Source organism: Odontomachus brunneus, unplaced genomic scaffold (genome assembly GCF_010583005.1).
Source record: "Odontomachus brunneus isolate Ranch 3 - 2012 unplaced genomic scaffold, Obru_v1 Obru_scaffold_005, whole genome shotgun sequence".
NCBI lineage: Eukaryota > Metazoa > Arthropoda > Insecta > Hymenoptera > Formicidae > Odontomachus > Odontomachus brunneus.
Genome location: NW_022639455.1, coordinates 3,536,289 through 3,555,302, shown reverse-complemented (window position 1 = coordinate 3,555,302; position 19,014 = coordinate 3,536,289). Strand labels below are relative to the sequence as shown.

Here is a 19,014-nt window from a genome sequence, read left to right as displayed (position 1 = left end):
GAGAGAGAGAGAGAGAGAGAGAGAGAGAGAGAGAGAGAGAGAGAATACTGTTCCTTCTTCTATGCCGCGTTTCCTAATATATAACACTTATAATGTGTTAAATAAGTTTTTTGGGTGGTATCGCTTTTCATTTCAAGTTAGATTGGAATAATATCGTCTATGTCGCTTCTACCGTAAAGTTATGTGTGCGAAATTGCGATATTGGGTATTAAATTTCTCATGAATAATGTGGACAGATCGCATAAAATTTTAATTACAAATGCGTTTTACTGCGACAGATGTCACATTAAATTTCTGCTCAATTCCAAGCATTTCGATTAAAGTGAATAAACTCCTTAAGATATGCATTCGCTCCTCGATTTTTCAATCCTCCCGAACTCCCGAGCCCCGCGAATTGCTCCGCGCGACGACTTGTCCACTCGCGAGGTGACGATGCGAGAGAAGAAAGGAAAAAATGTCAGACTCGTTTAACAAATACTACAGTCCAAGCTTTATTCAACAATTTATAACGCATCGCCGACTCGTCGATATCGGCGTACTCGATAGCATTACATCACGATAAATCGTACTTGCTCATGAAGATTCTAGTTTATCTGTTGATGCGCCTATCCGCCGGTCGGCGACTAGTCGACACATTAGGCTTGCGTGGAGAATCGTAGTGTGCTTGACTGTGCGTCGATATATGCCTCTGTGTTTCAATACCGACTCTATCGGTCTAAGCGGACAATTCCGCGCCATGTCGATAACTGAAGAGTTGGGATCGAAGCAAAGAGTGAGTGATCGTTCCCTCGCGCTACAGTATAATATCCTGCTGTCGTCTATCTGCGGCGGAATATCCGATTTCTCGTCTTATCAACCGATAATTCCTCGAATGTGATCCCTGAGTCCTTATTGGTATATTAACTAAAAAATACTTGTCACATTTTGGAGCAACGAATAACTGCACGTTAAGGAGATCACTTGGCGCTCTATCGTATCGAAGATTAGTATTCCGAAGATTTTCCCGCTAAGTTTCCCCCCCGAAGGCACGTTTCCCCCGCCCGACATGCGTGAAATTATCTAAGAGGCCACAAGCTAGTTTGCAAGTGCTAAGTATAGATAAGAAATGCTCGGCTAGCTAGTTTGCGACTAGCCGCTATGACTTTCTCTCTATGAGGTGATTTTGACTCTATGAGGTAGTGTCGCGTAACTAAATGAACGTGAGAGATGCCCTGTCAATATCGAAAGATCCCAAACCGTACTCGGACGCGATCATACGATCGTTAACGTTCCCCGCTCCGAGATGAAGACTCTCGAGAAGCGTCACGATCGTTCCGTGATCTCAACGACTCGGCCGTTCGCTGCTCCTTTGCAAGATCTCGTATCTTCCGCGAGGTCCGTGACAGGACCTCGGCAGATGTCGGCGTGCGGCCGGCCGCGAACAATTTGTGCGCGAATGAGAAAGAAAAGAGTTGAATGCAGTTGTAGTATCAATGAGTAACTCCCTATTCGTTCTATCGCAATGGGCTTTCAGTCCTAATCTACGTCGATCACGTTGTCGTCACTCTTCCAGTCCACCCGATCATGTCCGGATTGCCATACATATTTACGTGTTCGGGAAGAGTTGCGCGAACGAGAAGTGCTCGACGATATGATTGGACGTGATCTGAAACGCGTCGGAGAGCGCCTTCTCCAAAGGAGGCAGTATCTCTTTTAAGAAGAGGCTGAAATTGTTGTTGATGGCCGAGTTGACGACGTCGCCGAGCGCTTGATCACCGCCGAACAGATTCTCTAATATTAACATACCATCGCCCACGGTGATCTTCATCTTGAATTCTTTGATGCGCATATACTCTACTCCGCTCGAGCTGGAGTATTTCTCTATCAGGATTCTGCAGGAACCTGAAACGTACAAGCGCGAGATGAGACACGTATACGATAACGGAATATCATAATGTCAGAAAACAATAATTTCTCATTATTTCTTCGCTTCGATTCTGAGTTTTTAGTCACCGACTTGACGTGATTTCACGCTCTTTAAATTTCTTGGAGTGAAATCTCACGTTCAAAACGAGCGAAAAATGATAGCATTTTTATTCGAAGTAGAAGACTGGAAATCGCAAGAGTAAATGTTTCACTCAAGCTTAGGGTGGGTTCCACATGAGTGAATGCTTCAATCGATTAGAATGAACATGTTCCTGTGACGGTGGAGTCGCAGACAATTGCTTCCCTTTCTCTCCGAGAAATTTTCATGCAACCCGGTCAATATACCTGTGCAGTCGCTGACGTTGCCGTGGAAATGTCCGGAACCGCGAAGCGGGAGCAACACTATTTTGCCGCTTATGTCGTATTGACCTTCGATGCGAATATTCGGTAGTGACACGTCCACGTGGATGTACGAGTTGTCTAAGTCGATCCTAAAAACAGAGACAATAGCCATTGAATAGAGAAGGTCCGAGGAAATGGCGAAGAGGCATCGACATCTCTCGAAGTCGCGAATGACTGCTGATATGAGTCGCAATTCTCAAGCTTCACACAATGTAACCATGAGCGATACGACAGAAAGAGATATCGATATTACGTGCGCCTTATGCATCCTGTATTAACGGATATTACGACACGACCAATTACGGACTGAATATCAGCTAGCTCAGGCTAATAAACCTCGTCTTCGTGATTCTCACACGCGGGAAGTTATCAAAGACAACCGACAATTTCAACGGTAGGAGGCATCGACCTCTTTTTACCGTCCTTATTATTGCAATGCCAGGTTCCATCTCTTTCTCATTAATGAGAAACTCCGTCCAAGTTTCGCATGCCACGAGATAATGAGAAACGCGACCGGCCCTCGTCACTTCCGTCCGATTTTCATTGATCACCGTTCTTGCATTCTTATAGTCATCTCAGGCTACACTTCGAATGTTCATGTCATGGTCATCTGCGCACGAAGTAACAAACGATAGAGCTCATTTTTCACCGTCGTACGATTTTATGTATTTCTTCTTCTTCATAAGGAAAATAAATTCCTCGATCATTGCGTCAGAAACGATTTCAAGTTGCGTAAAGTTTGTTTTCGATCGGCAAAGTCGTCGCGCGAGAAATAATCCCGACAATAGAGATTGTCGACTGAAAATTTAACGTGAATCTTTTCGATTTTCCATCTTTGCGCTTATTTTGTTTACTACTTTCTTTCTCTCATTAAAATAAATTAAATTAATAAATTAAATTGAAATAAATAAATTAAGAGGTTCAGACACATATCAGTCCTATTTAGGTAAAATTCTTTTTTTCACAAGAGAGACTTAAAGGACGCTACTGATGAAGTGTTTTGTGGTCCGAATAAAATTGACTATCGCAAGAAGTATGATTACGAATGTACATAATTACGTGCATTTGTGTTTACATGTGTATACTTTAGCTGCCGGAATTTATTAAATATTATTATCATGATAATGAAAGCATCAAGCATATAAAAGCATCAACCTTGCATTTTATAATGACATGATGAAAAATTGAGAAAACAAATTCTGCTCACTTTTTTTCGCGGAAAATTACGCAATTTCGAGCGTCAATGATTCTGCTTTGCACACATTCGCTATATTGCTTTCTTCAGCGGAAAAATCACTGTTTCACGGATTGAAACGAAGAATATTCTATTTGGGGTTGATCGATAATGTAGTATATTGATGTCATCATTGCTAATATAAAAAAAATTCGGGGAGGACCTAAGTATACATAATTATGTATACCGGATTTTAGAAAGGAGAGATTGTAAACTAATTTTCTCTCCAAATAAATTCTCCTTAAACTTCCTTTCCCAAAGTTAAGTAAATTTCAATTCTAACTTTAGCATTCCTTCTCTTTTCCTTCCCTTTGCGGATAAGCGACTTCTCGGATAAGTGACTCCACACTTAATCCGCGGCTTTAATTTATTCTCGACAAACACCTCATGATACTACAAGAGTTAAATCTTGTCAAGTGGCCACGGATGCGCCCTTACCGGACTGACGCTGAGTAATTGAAAATATCCGGCACGTGCGTTTCGAATACCTCTCGGCGATACGCAAGTGCCGCGCAGGATATGAAAATGCGACAAGTCAACGACAGCAAAAACAGCACGTATGCGCAATCATCTCTTTCGTAATCTTTTGTGTGCAATCTGGTTGGATTGATGGGCGAGTAGAGGCGTGGCGTACTCATACGCATGGCGATCATTTTAACGTTACGAGCGACTTATCGTCTGATTTCGCGCAAAACGCCGTCGTTACCTAACAATGCATCCTCACGGCCACTTATCGGACAAACGGCGGGTCTCTCGATGACCGCGTTATTTGAGTGTAAAATCTGCATGAGATCATTGTGAAGCAAAGTGTATGTGTGTATGTGTGTGTGTGTGTGTGTGTGTGTGTGTGTATGTGTGTGTATGTCTTTTAAACGCATAAGCGTGTAATTTGGCTGAAACTCCTTTTACGCGCTTCTCACCGTTTTAAGTCACGTCCTTTAACACGTTTGAGACGTGTGGATTGTGATTGAATACGTTTAAGCGCGTTAAATGACGGACTCAAAACGTAAGAAACATGTGAAAAGAGATTCAGCCGGAACAACACACGCGCATTTGCAGTGATAACGCAAATCTGTCTGAGTTCAGTGCAATTTCCGTACACGTTCCATGCTAATCTCGTCGTTCCGAAATTTGCCGACCGCGACGTGAGAGCAGGACTAACATTACACGTTTTCGCATCGCGTTAATCGAGCTTGCTGCGAATCCAAGTGTGTCATTTCGGCAGAATCTCATCTCGCACGTTTCCTATCGTTCCAAGTCACGTCACTTAACAGGTTTATACGTGTTAAATTGTACGTGTTAAACGTTATACGTGTGTTAAACGTTATAAATTGTTATACGTGTTAAATTTATGTCTTAAACGCGACTTAAAACCACACTTTAAAATGACGCGATTTAAAACCACAAGATACGCATAAAAGGAGCTCAAATTACACGCTTGTGCGCTTAAACATAAGACACTTGGATCAGCAGTGAAGTCGTTCTCTATTTCCCTTTAATACTCACTTCAGTTTACTAATATTGAAGTTACTGGCGTCATACACCAAGATGTCCTTTGCTTGCAAGCGCAGGGCGTTCGACGGAGCGAATATCAATCGTTTTAGTATGAGTGGCTCCAACGACGGGATGTTGTACTCCGGCACGCCCGTCTTCAGGTATGGCGCCAATTTCATGATACTTTGCGCCACGCATTGGTGAAATTTCCGCGACTCCACATTCATCTTGCATATATGCAGGAAGTCGGCTGCAATTCCCGTCCGAAATCGTGCACATTATATTAGACAGCCAGTGGGATTGTGAAAGAGTGAAAAAACGATCGGGTAGCCGGTCGCCATCGAGATTTTTCCCGCGCGATTCCGATCGTACACGTCTCCGCGACACGGTCTAATTTTCATGTAATATGCATCTCGCGCACGCATGTGTGTATTCCGCGAGCGCGTTTAACATTTAATAGGCCGATATGTTCTGAACGCGCGCGCATATGTGCGGTTATGGGCAAGAAACGATCTCGTGACCTTTTCGTATTTATTAATGTGCCTTGTCAATAATTAAAAGTTATTAGAAATCAATGCAACATATAATAGAACCCGAGCTAGTTCAATACTCCGCACGCAGCTCTTTCTTTCTTGCAGAGTTACGGTGCAATATTGGTTCAGCTAGAGAAAACCGATCCGCAATAATTTAATCGAAAGAACAAGACGAGAAGGCTTAGTTATCGTTAGATTTTTACTTATATATTGGTCCATTGATCATTGTTCGCTACGTTGCACATGCCAAAAGTCACATGTCAAAAATCTGTTTAGAAATGGCCATGATGTCTCACGAAGCTGACAAACTGATGCTACACACGGCCTCATGCGCGCACAAGTTCCCGCAAATGCAATTCAGAGCCGCGAATCGATCTTTATCTTTTCTTTGCTCAGCTCTCGTCATTCTCCCGCGTTCAATAGCGAAACATAAAAACGTAGAAGTATTCAGTTATTTGTTCAATTACATATCTTATTTGAAATATCACCAAATTAAGAGTAATATTAGTGCGAATAATTAATTTATGGGAAGATATTATTGTTTAGTAAAGTATCAAACACGCACGCGCCGAACAATCTCTAACGTACGCGGCGAATCAAACCTTTCACATCAAGCTCGACCTTGAATCTCAATTATCATATCTTTAGTTAATTCTCCTCATATTTTGAAATTCCAATTGCGCATTTACTTTGATTCCTAAATTTCTGCAGCTATTCGCGTGTAGCGAAGCATAAAGAGTAACCGCAAAAACGTACGACCGCAAAAGACCGCGGAAGTGATTTCGACCAAGACGAAGGCGAAATCGAATGCAAAATCGTGTTTAGACGTGTAATGCACTGCTAAGAGTATTATTTTTACACGCATAAGTGTGACCGAAACTCTTTTTACGTATTTCTTGCCGCGCAAGTCGCAACGCACTTTAAATCCTGTTAATTTAATTAAATATTGAACACATTTAAAAGCATTAATTTGCGCATCGTAAATCATTTAATTAACGTGTAAAAAGAACTAAATCATCTAAATCTCACGCTTATGCGTGTAAAAATAAAACATTTGCAGTGTATATACGGTCGTTAATTTGACAGCTCGTTCGGCACGGTAGCGTAGCAAATTTACAGACTTTAGCACGAGCAGGTTTAAGAAGTCGTTAATATTATAGCAAAATTATCGAGGAGCACGACATAGAAACGACCATTCGACTGTATCACTTCTGCCACTTCGGCACGGAGAAAAATAATTTACTGGCTCAGCAAATTTTCTGCTGGTCTAGCAAAATCTTTTCGTTATTATATGGACAGCAAAAAGATTTGCTAAAAGATTTACTAAATTTATTTGCAAAAAGATTTACTAATCATTATTTTCTGGATATAATTTGCTGGATATAATTTGCTACAAATTATTTTGCTATAAGAACCATGATGGATTTATATAATCAGCTGCAGTTTTGCTCCGATAGCAAATAAATTTGCTAAGGATTATTTTGCATCAGTAGTAAATTAACGTGATTTTTAGGACAAAAATCACAACAAATTTTTTCTATCCTGGCAACGAAACTAATTCTGATAACGAATAACTTGTAAAATTAGTTACGTCAATTAAATTTTTTTGATGTCACTACGAATATGCAATAGCAACGACGATTTTGCTAAAAGAGCAAAATTATTTTTCTCCGTGTGCGTTGTGATTTTTTGTTTGTTCACGTTGTGTATTTTAACTCCAACTTCAATTTATCCAATTAACAGGAAGAAAACTTTTTGGTGTACAAAATTATAGGGCGGGCGGAAACGAAAAAATAAAATAAATAAAAATATTCATTCGCAAATATATAAATGCAAGTATATGTCACGAGTCCGTGAAATTAAGCACGAATTATCGCACGAAGATCGCCTCGACGTAACGCTCGCTATCGACGATATCTCGAGACTGAGATTTCGGTCTATGGTGGCGCCCGTCATCCGAATTTCATTTGCACGTATTTTCTAAAATTTTACTCACGTATCTCTCGTTGACCTACTTCTTTGCTCGTCGCCACGGCCAACAGGATCGTCGTTACGGCGAACGCCATCAATGTTGCCTTCACAAGTGCCATTTTCCACTAAGATTGGGAGAGAAACGACAGACAGGAAGCTCAACGTGCGTACCTTCCGGGGTTACCTGGGGCGCGAGACTCGACGACGGGGGTTGCTGACTCCGCAGACGACCGAAGATGGTCCGCGAGTAGTCCGGCTGGAAATGGATGGTCTGGACGACGATCCGGACGTCTTATAAAGGCAATCACGTTTCCCTCGCTCCTTCCTTCCATCTCGCTTCCTCGCTCCTCCTGCCAGCGGCTACATGACAGTCCGAGATGACAACTATTATGTTCCACCGATAATACTCCCTGCCAGAATGCGAGATGCGCGCACATGTCCGTGGAGGAACAGCTGTGCAGGAGGGAGGTCTTATTTTAACGCGCAAGACAACTCGTTGAGTACATCCGTGGCTGGTGACGGCCGTGGATGCGGCTTCGACTTCGTCCTTTGCGGTACAATGGTTGCATGCAGCACTAACATTTCTCTCAATGAGCTTTCGGATTTGATCGATTTGTACTCCTGAACGAATATCACATCTGAAAGTACACTAAAAAGTACATTGAAAAGAAAGGTGTCTAAAAAGTAGAAGATATTTATTGGGTGGTCACTAATGACATATTTATGTGTACTTCGGTTAAATTCTCTTAATTATCTCTTAATCAAAGCGGCTGATTTAGAACCAGACGCTGATCTCAGTGTGGAAGAAAAGAAGTTTTCTAGAAAAAGCAATTGCCAATAGGTGTTGCGAATATAAAAACCGTAAAATGAAAACAGGTTTCTTGTCAAAATAGTTTTTGTACTCGCAAGATTTACGTGCTAACGATGTGTTGTTTTCACAAACGAGTTTTGATTTTATATATTTACGGTTTTTTGTGTTTGCTATATTTACTGATTGTCGTTTTCTTTTACAATGAGAAAAAATATACTAAATTTCGAAAAACGTTTGTTTGGATACGACTGTGTGAACATATTTGTTTAAATTAAGTAATTATTTTCTAAAATTAAATAAAGAAGTTTTAAATATAAATTTCTTTTTTTAATTTAGAAAATAATTACTTAATTTAAACAAATATGTTCACAGTCGTATCTAAACAAACGTTTTTTGAAATTTAATATATTTATTCTCAATGTGGTAAACTTTTTTTTGCACTTAACTGGCGTATGGCTCTTATAAGCCCATTTCATACAATTGTTTGATCCAAATTTTTTAAATATAATTAACAATTCATGCAAAATTAGCTAAATTTTCAAGAAAATGTATATTTTCTTCGTTGAAAAAAATTTTATTCTCAATGTAAAAATATATACAGACTTATATGTCCGACGATAACAAACTCGCGTACGTGTGGATTAGATCAAACTAAACAAAAATATTCTCTATCATTTTGCAAACAAACATATAGATTTTTTAGTTATTAAAAAAGATTGGTGAACAATTGTGCATAATTATTCGTGGAACTGTTCCAATTAATAACTCAAAAATCTATATGATTATTTGCGAAATGTACAACACTTTTTTGTTCACACAGTTTGACGTAATGTACAGGCACTCAACGCAAATCGTATTTACTGTCGCACTTTGCATCGTATTCCGCGCGATTATTCGCTAATCTTCTTTAATTAATAACTCAAAATTTTACGTGGCTGTTTAATAGAAGTTTTTGATCTAATCTACACGTACACGAAATTCGTATATATTATTGTCAGACACTCTATATATTAATATGAGAGTAAATATATCTTTTTAAATATATTAGTCCACCCAAAAAAAAATAATTTTAATAGAAGTGGAATTCTCTGAATCTTAGAGGATTTTACTCTTATATGTAGTCTCAAGAAGATTGCTTTGAAATGAAGAGAAAAATAATCTTAAACACAATTCTTAAAGATAGAGGAATTTCATATTGAATTTTACAGTGCAAATCTATTTGTTCTTAATATTTGCTAATATTTGTTCTTAATCTAAATTTCCTTTTATATGTTACTTCAACTTAAAAATATTTCTTCTAATATTTAATAAATTTTATCGCATTCACACGAAAGAAAGATCAGAAAACTTTGACCGGGGTGCTTGTGTGTATCTGTAGATGTCCACACTTTTAATGCCATATAAGATGAAAAACATCAAGACTCGGCTGGGATCGAACTCAGGTTTTCCACAGAGGCAACCGCTCTTCCTACTGAGGAGCTATTTAAGACTTCATGTTTGTGACATCTATATACTCAATGAAAAATAATTCGTTGATTAACGTCAAAATGATATCAAACTGACGTCAGTTTGACGATTTCAACGTCGATTTGATTGAAACGTCGACAGTGAATTGACGGTGGAAGCTCTAAGCGTGGCGCTTGGTTTCAACCAATCGTACACGATAGTACGCGAACAACAGTTCTTCGCGTCTCTCATACTGCACATAAGACGGCTTCAAATTAACATATTCCTCTTGATATAAAAGAACACAGATTTAGAATAATATCTCATAAATGCAAAATGAGTGGTTCCCTTTAATGAAAGATGAATATGCTTTCTGTAAGATATTTCTTTTAGAACCTGGGGTTAGAGGAAAATTTACTTTGTATGTAGAATATTTGTAGAATACTTTTTTTGGGTGTATACTCACCGAATAAATATTGGTGATTTTTAGGTATTTCTTTTCTCTTAGCTTCTCTCTCTCTCTCTCTCTCTCTCTCTCTCTCTTTCTCTGTGCATATGTCAATAACTAAATTCAAGAGCTCACTGAACATTTAATGAGCGTTCGTGTTGAATTGAATGCATATAATAAGTGGCGAGCGACAAAAGCGAGAAGTAACGAATCAAAAAAGAGATGCTCGTTTGAGGAAAAGAATCAGAGACGTAATGCGAGCCTGAATGGGTTTCGTGAGACCGTGATCGACTTTTAAATTGGAGAAATCGAGCGTTCGCGTAGCAAGAAGTTGATACTCCGTTTATTCTGGGATCTATGCAAAGATTTAAGTCATTTTTCTTATGAAGCACAAGCGCAAGATATCGCGTGTTGCGCTACGTATACATTTTCACACGTGACATGCTCGGGCAGAACGTCAACTCAGAAGAAGATGGAATGCGAGGAAAAAAAATAAAAGAAAAAAAGAATAAGAGATTACATCGATTGTAGCGACCACTCACAAGCAATCAGAAAGGCAATGTAATTTGCGATGCTCACACGGATTTAGTATTGCGTAAGCAATTTTTTATCATGAAATTCGCATTATCGTTCTTGCAGCAGATCGGCAGAATCGTCGGATATCCTCATCCACGTCGTTTCGAAGATGTTTTTATGCTGTTATGCATAATATGTTGCGTTATGCATGTTATATGCTCGAAACAAATCGCCCGTGCCGTGTTAATCGTCGATCGCCGTTATCACGCGCGTAATAATCTATCAAAACAAAGAAGAGGATTAAAAAATAGACAATTCGTAGGCAATACCTCGTCTTTTCGAATGGAACACATGCATCGCGAAAATATTTGTACAATACTTTTTTTCGGAATTGGACTCGCATAAATTATGACGCACATGAGCTGCATTTCCAATTGACCTTTCCGTTTGTCGTCGAGTAGAGAACTTTTTTGTCTGATCGTGCACACCACTTGAACACGTCAGAACAGAAAACAGAATTTTGCAGCGCGACTCTCCTGCACGGAAAAAGTCATGTAAAACGCGGATCAGACAGAGTTGCGTTTAGCTGCGTGAAAATTCGTTTGACACAATTGGGAACGATTGACTGAGTAAAAATCCTCTTTAATTTTCCTGTCATTACAGCCGAGTTTTCGTCTGTGGTTTCCAGATAACGGAAAATTAGTTGCACGCATGGAATTTTTTTCTATGTTCTGAGAGAGATCGCGTGACACATTGCCAAAAAGAAGAGTTCGGTCTTTAGAGCGGATAAGTGCGCAACGTCGAAAGTTCATCGATTTCATGGACTTTGCAACTCGTTTGAGAAAAATCGCGCGAAGAAGAAACGCCGCATGCGTTTCGGTCGGAGAACCGGCAAAAAAACGAACTTGTAGCGCCCGATTATTATGGAATGGTTATGATTATAGCTTCGGTTGCACAGTGGACGGCACAAAAAGCAGCTTTCAGACGATCAATTAGATTATAAAAAAGACGGATATTCCCGAGACGCTGTTTGCGCATATTACGCAACGCGCGACATTTTACGAAAGATGCGGGTTTCTTGTTGCGGTCGCGCGTGCACGATAGACATAGCAGAGATGAGCGCAAGCTCGAGTATTCGAATTTTGTGGTGCGAAGAGAAAGAAGGCGCGAAGACACACGGAAAAAGAAAATCTGAGTTTACATATCTGAGTACACTGAGAGAAAATTATAGTTGCTTTCTGCTAGAAAATTATAGCAAATATATTTTTTGTGTGATTTTAACCACAACAAAAGTTAGAAGAACCATCTTTCTAATAACACTTACTAAAACAATGGTTTTTCTAACTATTTTTATGATTAAAATCATAAAAGAGCATAGTTGCCGAAAGCAACTATAATTTTCTCTCAATGTAGGGGTCAGACGCAGAAAGTACACTCTCATAACACACTGTAAAACTTTCGTATCAGGTAAATATTCACACTGACTGAGAGCTTAAAGTGTCGATTTTGGGATTTTTTGTCGTTTTCACTACATGTTGAGCATAATGCTCCAATTCATTTCTGCATGTATTTTCAGCGCGTAAAAGCATCTGTAAATCTGTGCAACCAATATGTAAACTTTGCAGAAAAAAGTTAGTATCTTGTCTCGGTAAAGTCTTCAAATATGGCATCCTCTTGAAACTCCTTGCTTTTCGCCACGACCATCTTGATTTCTAACATCGGAAGCGAGAAAATGCATGTCCAAAATTCTTACAAAGTACATCGAAATAAAAAGACGTATTCAAAAAATGACATTTGCGATCGATTAAGCACACTTGCAAAATATTCGCTTTCTTTTTGCTCTAACAATCAATAAATAACCATAAAATTAACGTGATATGTTCACTTCTAGCCTATATTTTCTCATTATCTCGTCACATTAAGTTTTACAAGCATGTTAATTTGGAACATTACTCAATATATGATGAAAATGATAAGAAATTTTAAAATCACTCTTTCGAGTTGTCAATTAGTGGAAATATTTGTCTAATACGAAAGTTCTACAGTTACGAAACATTATTTAACAAACATAATAACACGACGTGGGTTACGCGGTGCGAACTGGAGCTCGCGATAATGAGATTTCATCTGATTTTCCGATAGAGCAACGCATGGAATCTCCGTTGAACGTGAACGTTTTCACGTGCGTACTTGTCGGATTCACTGGTTCACGGGTCCTGATTTACACACATCACGTAATAGCGGTGATCGCGGAGACGGAACGGATGATAAGCAAGGCACAAAACGATGTCTTCGAGACGGGAGGGAGACTTCCGGGCGTGCGAGAATGATTGTTTACGAGCGACCATGCCGGCTAGGATTAACGAAAATGTCATGGTCAATGGTCAATCATTTAAGATTAAAGAAGCTCTGTGAAGTAGCTACGACATAATGCTCATGCGATACATGATTACCGATCATTTGTGATTCATCAATTAAACAAATGCCAAGGATCTTCCTTAGCGAATTGTGGGAGCGACACTCTAGAGTCAGATCCAAAGATCGCGAGATCGATTTAGAGTGAAGTTTCATTGTTTCCACGACCGTCTGAGTTTGCGTTTCGTTCACGTGGATGTGAGCTTGTCGTGCTTGCGCGGTTACAGCGAAAAGCGCAGATCCAAACGAGCGTTAATTAATTGCGCTTTATTCATGTGTTCGCCACTTCGATTACGATCTTTTTATTCATAACAAAATCTTACATCATAGCACGTAATAATTCATAGGTTTACGCAGCTGACGCGAGCACGTGCTCGTCGACAAGTAAACAAATCAGCGCGTGCATATTGAAAGCAGCTGAAAGAATTACATATCTGTATTATCACTCAGGGCCGCAGTGGGAGAGACTTATAAGGAAACCGTAAAAATTCATCGTAAAAATTACAATTTGAAATTACGTTCTCATAAGTGAACTTTATTACACCACGTCTCCGGTGTATTATTATTCTTGCGTGACCGGCGGACATACCGGATTGGATACGTCCCGTGAAACATGTGCGAGCGACGATCGTACATTGAACGACGCCCAAGCCGATTCTAAATTTTCGCGTATTATCGTCGTTTGGCGCGCTTTGCGCTTTCAGTATCCCTTCCTGTACGTGTATTCTTGCAGGATGACATGATCACACTCTTCATCTCCGCGCGAAAAGTGCCTCCGCGGCTTCAGTGTATGTCAACGATTAGAGAATTAATAGAGAATTAGAGTCAATAATAACAACATCTCAGCGCACGAGCTTCATCTCGCAAACACACATTCGAGTGTTGTAAGTCTTACTCTCGTGATCATTCTCTTCACGGGTTATGCGGAACATTCAGGTTCTCAGTAATAATGGTTTTCCAATAGTTTTTGCAAGAGTAAACGAGGATAGATGGAGAACGAGAAAGATAGATAGATAAATGCGTTGAGTATTGTCCTACAAGGAGGAAATATTAGTTTCTTCTTCATATAAGTTTTCCTCAATTTTACTGTAATTTTAATAGTCCAGGAATAGATTGTCAGTGAGTTATATCTTTCTAAGGAATATAACACAAATTTTGAAAAAAATATAGCTTTTAATAGTACATTTCAGTTTCAAAAGTTATAATAACACATACGATATTTCATTCTACAGTAATTTTTATTGTAAAGTTCTCTTCTTGTAGGTCTTAGCCTCGTAAGAACGTTTGCATAAAGTGAGTAAGTATCGTTACAGGAAGTAATAAAATTCTAATATGAGAAGTAATTACAAAAAGCAAGTAGAGGTTTATAAAAAGTGATTAATCAGGTGGATAAATATTTTGGCACAGAAAGTAAATAACTACAGTTAGTTGCATAATTTGATAGATTTTTATGTATAGTAACGCATTTCAAAAATTAATTTTTTTAATTTTTCTTTTGAAAAAGAGAGAGAGAAAACGTAATGATACAGCGACAAGTACGCGAACACATCGTTCGCATTAGCAATCGTGAATCCTAATTCCCGGCTCCTACCGATCTATTAATTTGTAAAACGCGGCGCAAACATGTCTCGTACCGCCCGCCGCTCAGCTGAGCAAATCCGGAAATCACGGACCGCTCGCAGCGAAAATCACCGGTATTCCGATCCGACGATTTGATAATCGAGTGGACGTAATGCGCCGACATAAGACGATATATTTACGCAGTCTTTGCCGCAGATGATTTCAACCAAAATAGGTCCTCTACTAAAGTATGTAGCGAAAAAATAAAGACAATTTTCTTATTGTAATTGGATCTTCCAGGAATCGATTGAAAGCACTTAGATCACTTCAATTAGAGCATTTTAATCGGACAAGCCATTATAGCAGAACGAGAAATCTTGCATCTGATCAATTAGAGACGCCGCGTAAATATACGCGACTAGTCTCACGCTTGTTCCTTGCTTCATGTGTTTACTTAACGCGATATGCTACCGCATTTCTTAATCTCGTATGCCGAAACATTACTGAGAAGGCTGGTTTCTTATGTGAGAATGCAAACATGGTAATCGCGCTTTTTTATTATGGACATACTTTCAACAGAGAGTTAATGCTATTTGCCGGGTAGCAAAGCTAGAATGTAAAACTTCAGCGACGAATCGCACGGTGATCTGGAATCTCCGTTTGAGAGTTGTAGAGACGCGCGAGATGATTACGGCGGGTATTCATGGCGATAAATTAAAAGTATGATGAGAGGTAAATGACACAGAGAGATCGAATGAAGAAAATCAAAAGATGAGATGAGAAATTGCGAGCGATAAAAGAAGGGCTAATTGTACGCATCCAAAAAAATATAATCTCATCCTTAGCGAAATTCTCTTATATTTCACTGTGTGTGGAGAGAGAATTAATATAATATACATTATAAGTAAGTACAATTAGATTAAGCTTATTATATATAAGCCTATTAATATAATTGGGAGGATTCTTCTCAAATCAAAAGGAAAATATCCTAATATCTAAAACAAGAACTCTAACTATAAAATACTCTATTTTCTGTAATTCTATTTTTTAAGAGAAAACTTTTTTTTCGAAAGAATATTTCCTTTTCTAAACAAATAAGAAAAATATTCTACTTAGAATTTTTTTTTTTGGGGAGGGGGGGTTAGCAGAATCCTCTCGAGGCCATATATTCCACTGAGGATGAGATTATATTTTTTAGATGTATAATTAAGTAATCTCTCAAATATTTATCAGACTTTTATTTTTACCGATTTCTTCTTTTCAATTGTGTAGTATATGAATATATTTTATAGTTATTTGTTATTTGTGTGGGTGAAGTATTCGACTTGTTATATCATTGATTAGAAGATAAGAGCTCTGTCCACAAGCTTTTAAATGTCTTTCATTTTGAAATGCCTGATTACTTATGGATAGTTGTAATACATAAAGGAGTATCTTCGAGATGTTTCGATCTCTAAAAATGTTCGTGAGAAGCTACGTGTCTCGTATCTCATTTCAGCTTTTTCACAATGTATCCAAGGTTCATAAAAATTGACGAGGGACACTTTCAAACCTTCCTTTGCAAGGAGAGTCGCTCTTGTCGAGGAAATACATTTTTACCGATCAATGAACATTTTCGCATTAATTTCCTGTGCTCTATATTGAAATTCGCTTTTTCACAACTTAAGATTTATACAGCTAGTTTATTCTTGATGTAACTATTAATTATTGCATACTAATCAGGAATATGCTTATGGGATAAACATTCGTAAAGAAACAACATTCTTACAATTGAGCGAGCGGATCGAATCATTACTTTTAAATATAGTCTTTCCTTCGGTAGTGTTTGCATAATATCTTCAGGGGAAAAAAGTTAATCTTAAATCGTAAACGCAGAATTTTTTCTTGCCGCACTTCTGCGTATTTCGCAGGTATGTACACTGCAACTTGACCTTGAAACCTCGAAATTTGCAACTTATTGCAACGTTGAGACTGCCTTTTCTCATTTTTTTCTTCTTTTTTCTACAATATTTCTTCATGACATCGTCCATTGTTATCAAGTACTGCGGAGGGAGTTGAGACACTTTTACGCGGAACAATCAGTTTTCTCGTGAATCCCTTTGGATTGATATTTTGCCTTAAAAATCGCTTATCGTGCTTGACATAAATGCGCACTCACGGGTGTTTTTTTATCGGAGTAAGGATAAATTGACGATAGATCGTGCGCGATCGATCATTCAAACAACAACCTTGACACAAGGCTGTACACAAGGCTAATATATTTTTTTATCAGATTTATGCTAAAGAGAGACACAATTCAATTTCGATTGAGCTGACGTGTAATCAGTTAAATCACGAGCTTCTCGTAAATATATTTGCTTTGTGAAAAAGACCTAGAGTCTCTCGTAGGACGTTTTTAGCGTAGATTGAAATACTTGACCAGAGAGTCGATATAAACTGGCGAATATCCCGCTGTTCATATCATTGTGCAACGTCACTGCGGTCGATCTGTTCAAAGTCAACGCTTTGATGCATTCGTTTTCACAGCTCCGCATCACCATCTTATCTGATCCCACTCGCGCTCGAATTAATCATCACAGCGCACAATAAACTCGTAGAAGATGTCACGTGAAACTCGTGACTAGCGATCACGTTGATACATTCGCACCAAGTATTTGATACTTACCATTATATGATTTATGACAAGTCACGAGTCATAAGATCGCAATCGCGATTAGCGAAGATTTGCATGCTGATTTTTAATTGCGCGAATGCCGCTCCCCGTTTCTCACGGAGCCCGATTTCCCGATTTGAAAAATGATCCTCCCGCGCAATGATCGAACGATCTCGTTTGGGCGCATCTGAGCCCGCTCCCTCCTCCCTCTTTCCGATTAAGAGCTATCGCACACAAATGACATGGCTGCATGTGCATAGCATAAGAACGTCTCAACTGATGAGCATATTTTGCAAAATGGCAACTTTCTCCTAGATGTTCATTTATTGAGGTAGTTTTATAGCATAATACCGTCTCGAAGAATGAGCATGTAGCGTCAAGTAGCTATATCGATTTGCAGAGCATGCTCATTGGTCGAGATGGTCTTATGTTGTGCATGTGCATCTATGCTATGCATAGACACAACATACATAGACTCCGCATACAGCCAGAAAAGTGAAGTCAAAATGTACAGCCTCTCTGTTCTCTGTCACTTTCTGCACAGACAAAGTATGCAATAAGATTTAAGTAAGACCAGTCCAATCGGGATGCTGTTGCGCTCTATAATATTATAAAAACGAGAAATAGATGCACGTGCAACAAAAAAAAATAGGGAGAAAATTATAGCCCCTTTATTCTCGCTCTCTTTCTAGATGTTGGCTTCACTCAATTAGACGATAGGACAAATGGCGTTCGGAGTCCATGTATACTATGTCCATGATGCTATGCATGTTGTGTGCGATGGCTCTTATGGCTTTTACACATACAATGATATAGCTGCATATATATAAAATCGTATGGACCAATGAGCGAGTATCAAGTTGCCATATTGATGCTTGATGCTTAATATTTGATGTTCATTGGTTTATACGATCTTATGTTATGCATATACAGTTATGTCATGTGCGATAGCCTTTATCTCTCCGTGTCGATTCTCATTTATCACAATTACCATCACGTGTCGGTACGATGTCGTGCTTGTCACACGCCGACAATGCAAATAACGCAATTTTGCAGAGCGGAAAAACTCGCATCGCTGAATCGCGCGCCGCGTCTCCCATCGATCGACATTCGCAAACGATTAGCATGCTGTCGCGTAATTTAACGAGTCAGCCGAACTTTGTCAGCGATTAACGGTTACAAAACTAATTGCGACGTCGTGAGTATTTCGTCGCGCAAAGTCGCGACGATGACGTAACGGAAACGCAAGAAACATCAAGTAAGTGAAATTAAAAGCGAACGTTTCCTTTCCGCGAAACAAAAGCACAACATGACTGGACACGTGGTTCCCTTCAACGTTAACATTTTTGTCTTTCAATTGACCAAAATAACCATAAATATCAGATTGTAATCCAATAAATAAAATATAGAAGCTATTAAGAACCAGATTTTAGCGCGTTTTAAAGTTTTAGTGCAGTTTTAGCGCATGTCAAGCATTATTGGAGATACAAATGACAAGAATGTTTCGGAACCGCAATATTTGGATCCTCGTTAGCAATATTAACGCAATACAAGTACATAAACAGAAAAAACTATGAGAATAGAAACGTATCAACTTAATATCAACGATCGAAACAAATTGGAAAA

General features: G+C 38.9%; 1 protein-coding gene across 1 annotated transcript; it reads right to left on the bottom strand.

Moving 5' to 3' along the window:
• Positions 1-466: 466 nt before the first annotated feature.
• On the bottom strand, positions 467-7,821 carry LOC116848904 (protein takeout). Its single transcript, XM_032825477.1, has 4 exons — positions 7,565-7,821; positions 5,048-5,285; positions 2,251-2,396; positions 467-1,881 (listed from the first exon to the last, which is right to left on the bottom strand). The coding sequence occupies exons 1-4, from the start codon at positions 7,656-7,658 to the stop codon at positions 1,586-1,588; spliced, it is 774 nt and encodes a 257-aa protein (XP_032681368.1). The 5' UTR covers positions 7,659-7,821; the 3' UTR covers positions 467-1,585.
• Positions 7,822-19,014: the final 11,193 nt, after the last annotated feature.

Excerpts from the sequence above, each read along its gene's own strand:
- LOC116848904 (XM_032825477.1), bottom strand. The coding sequence starts at position 7,658 with ATGGCACTTGTGAAGGCAACATTGATGGCGTTCGCCGTAACGACGATC. Across the intron at positions 2,397-5,047 it reads TTCAATATTAGTAAACTGAA|GATCGACTTAGACAACTCGT; the intron begins GTGAGTATTAAA and ends CTCTGTTTTTAG. Across the intron at positions 1,882-2,250 it reads CAACGTCAGCGACTGCACAG|GTTCCTGCAGAATCCTGATA; the intron begins GTATATTGACCG and ends TGTACGTTTCAG.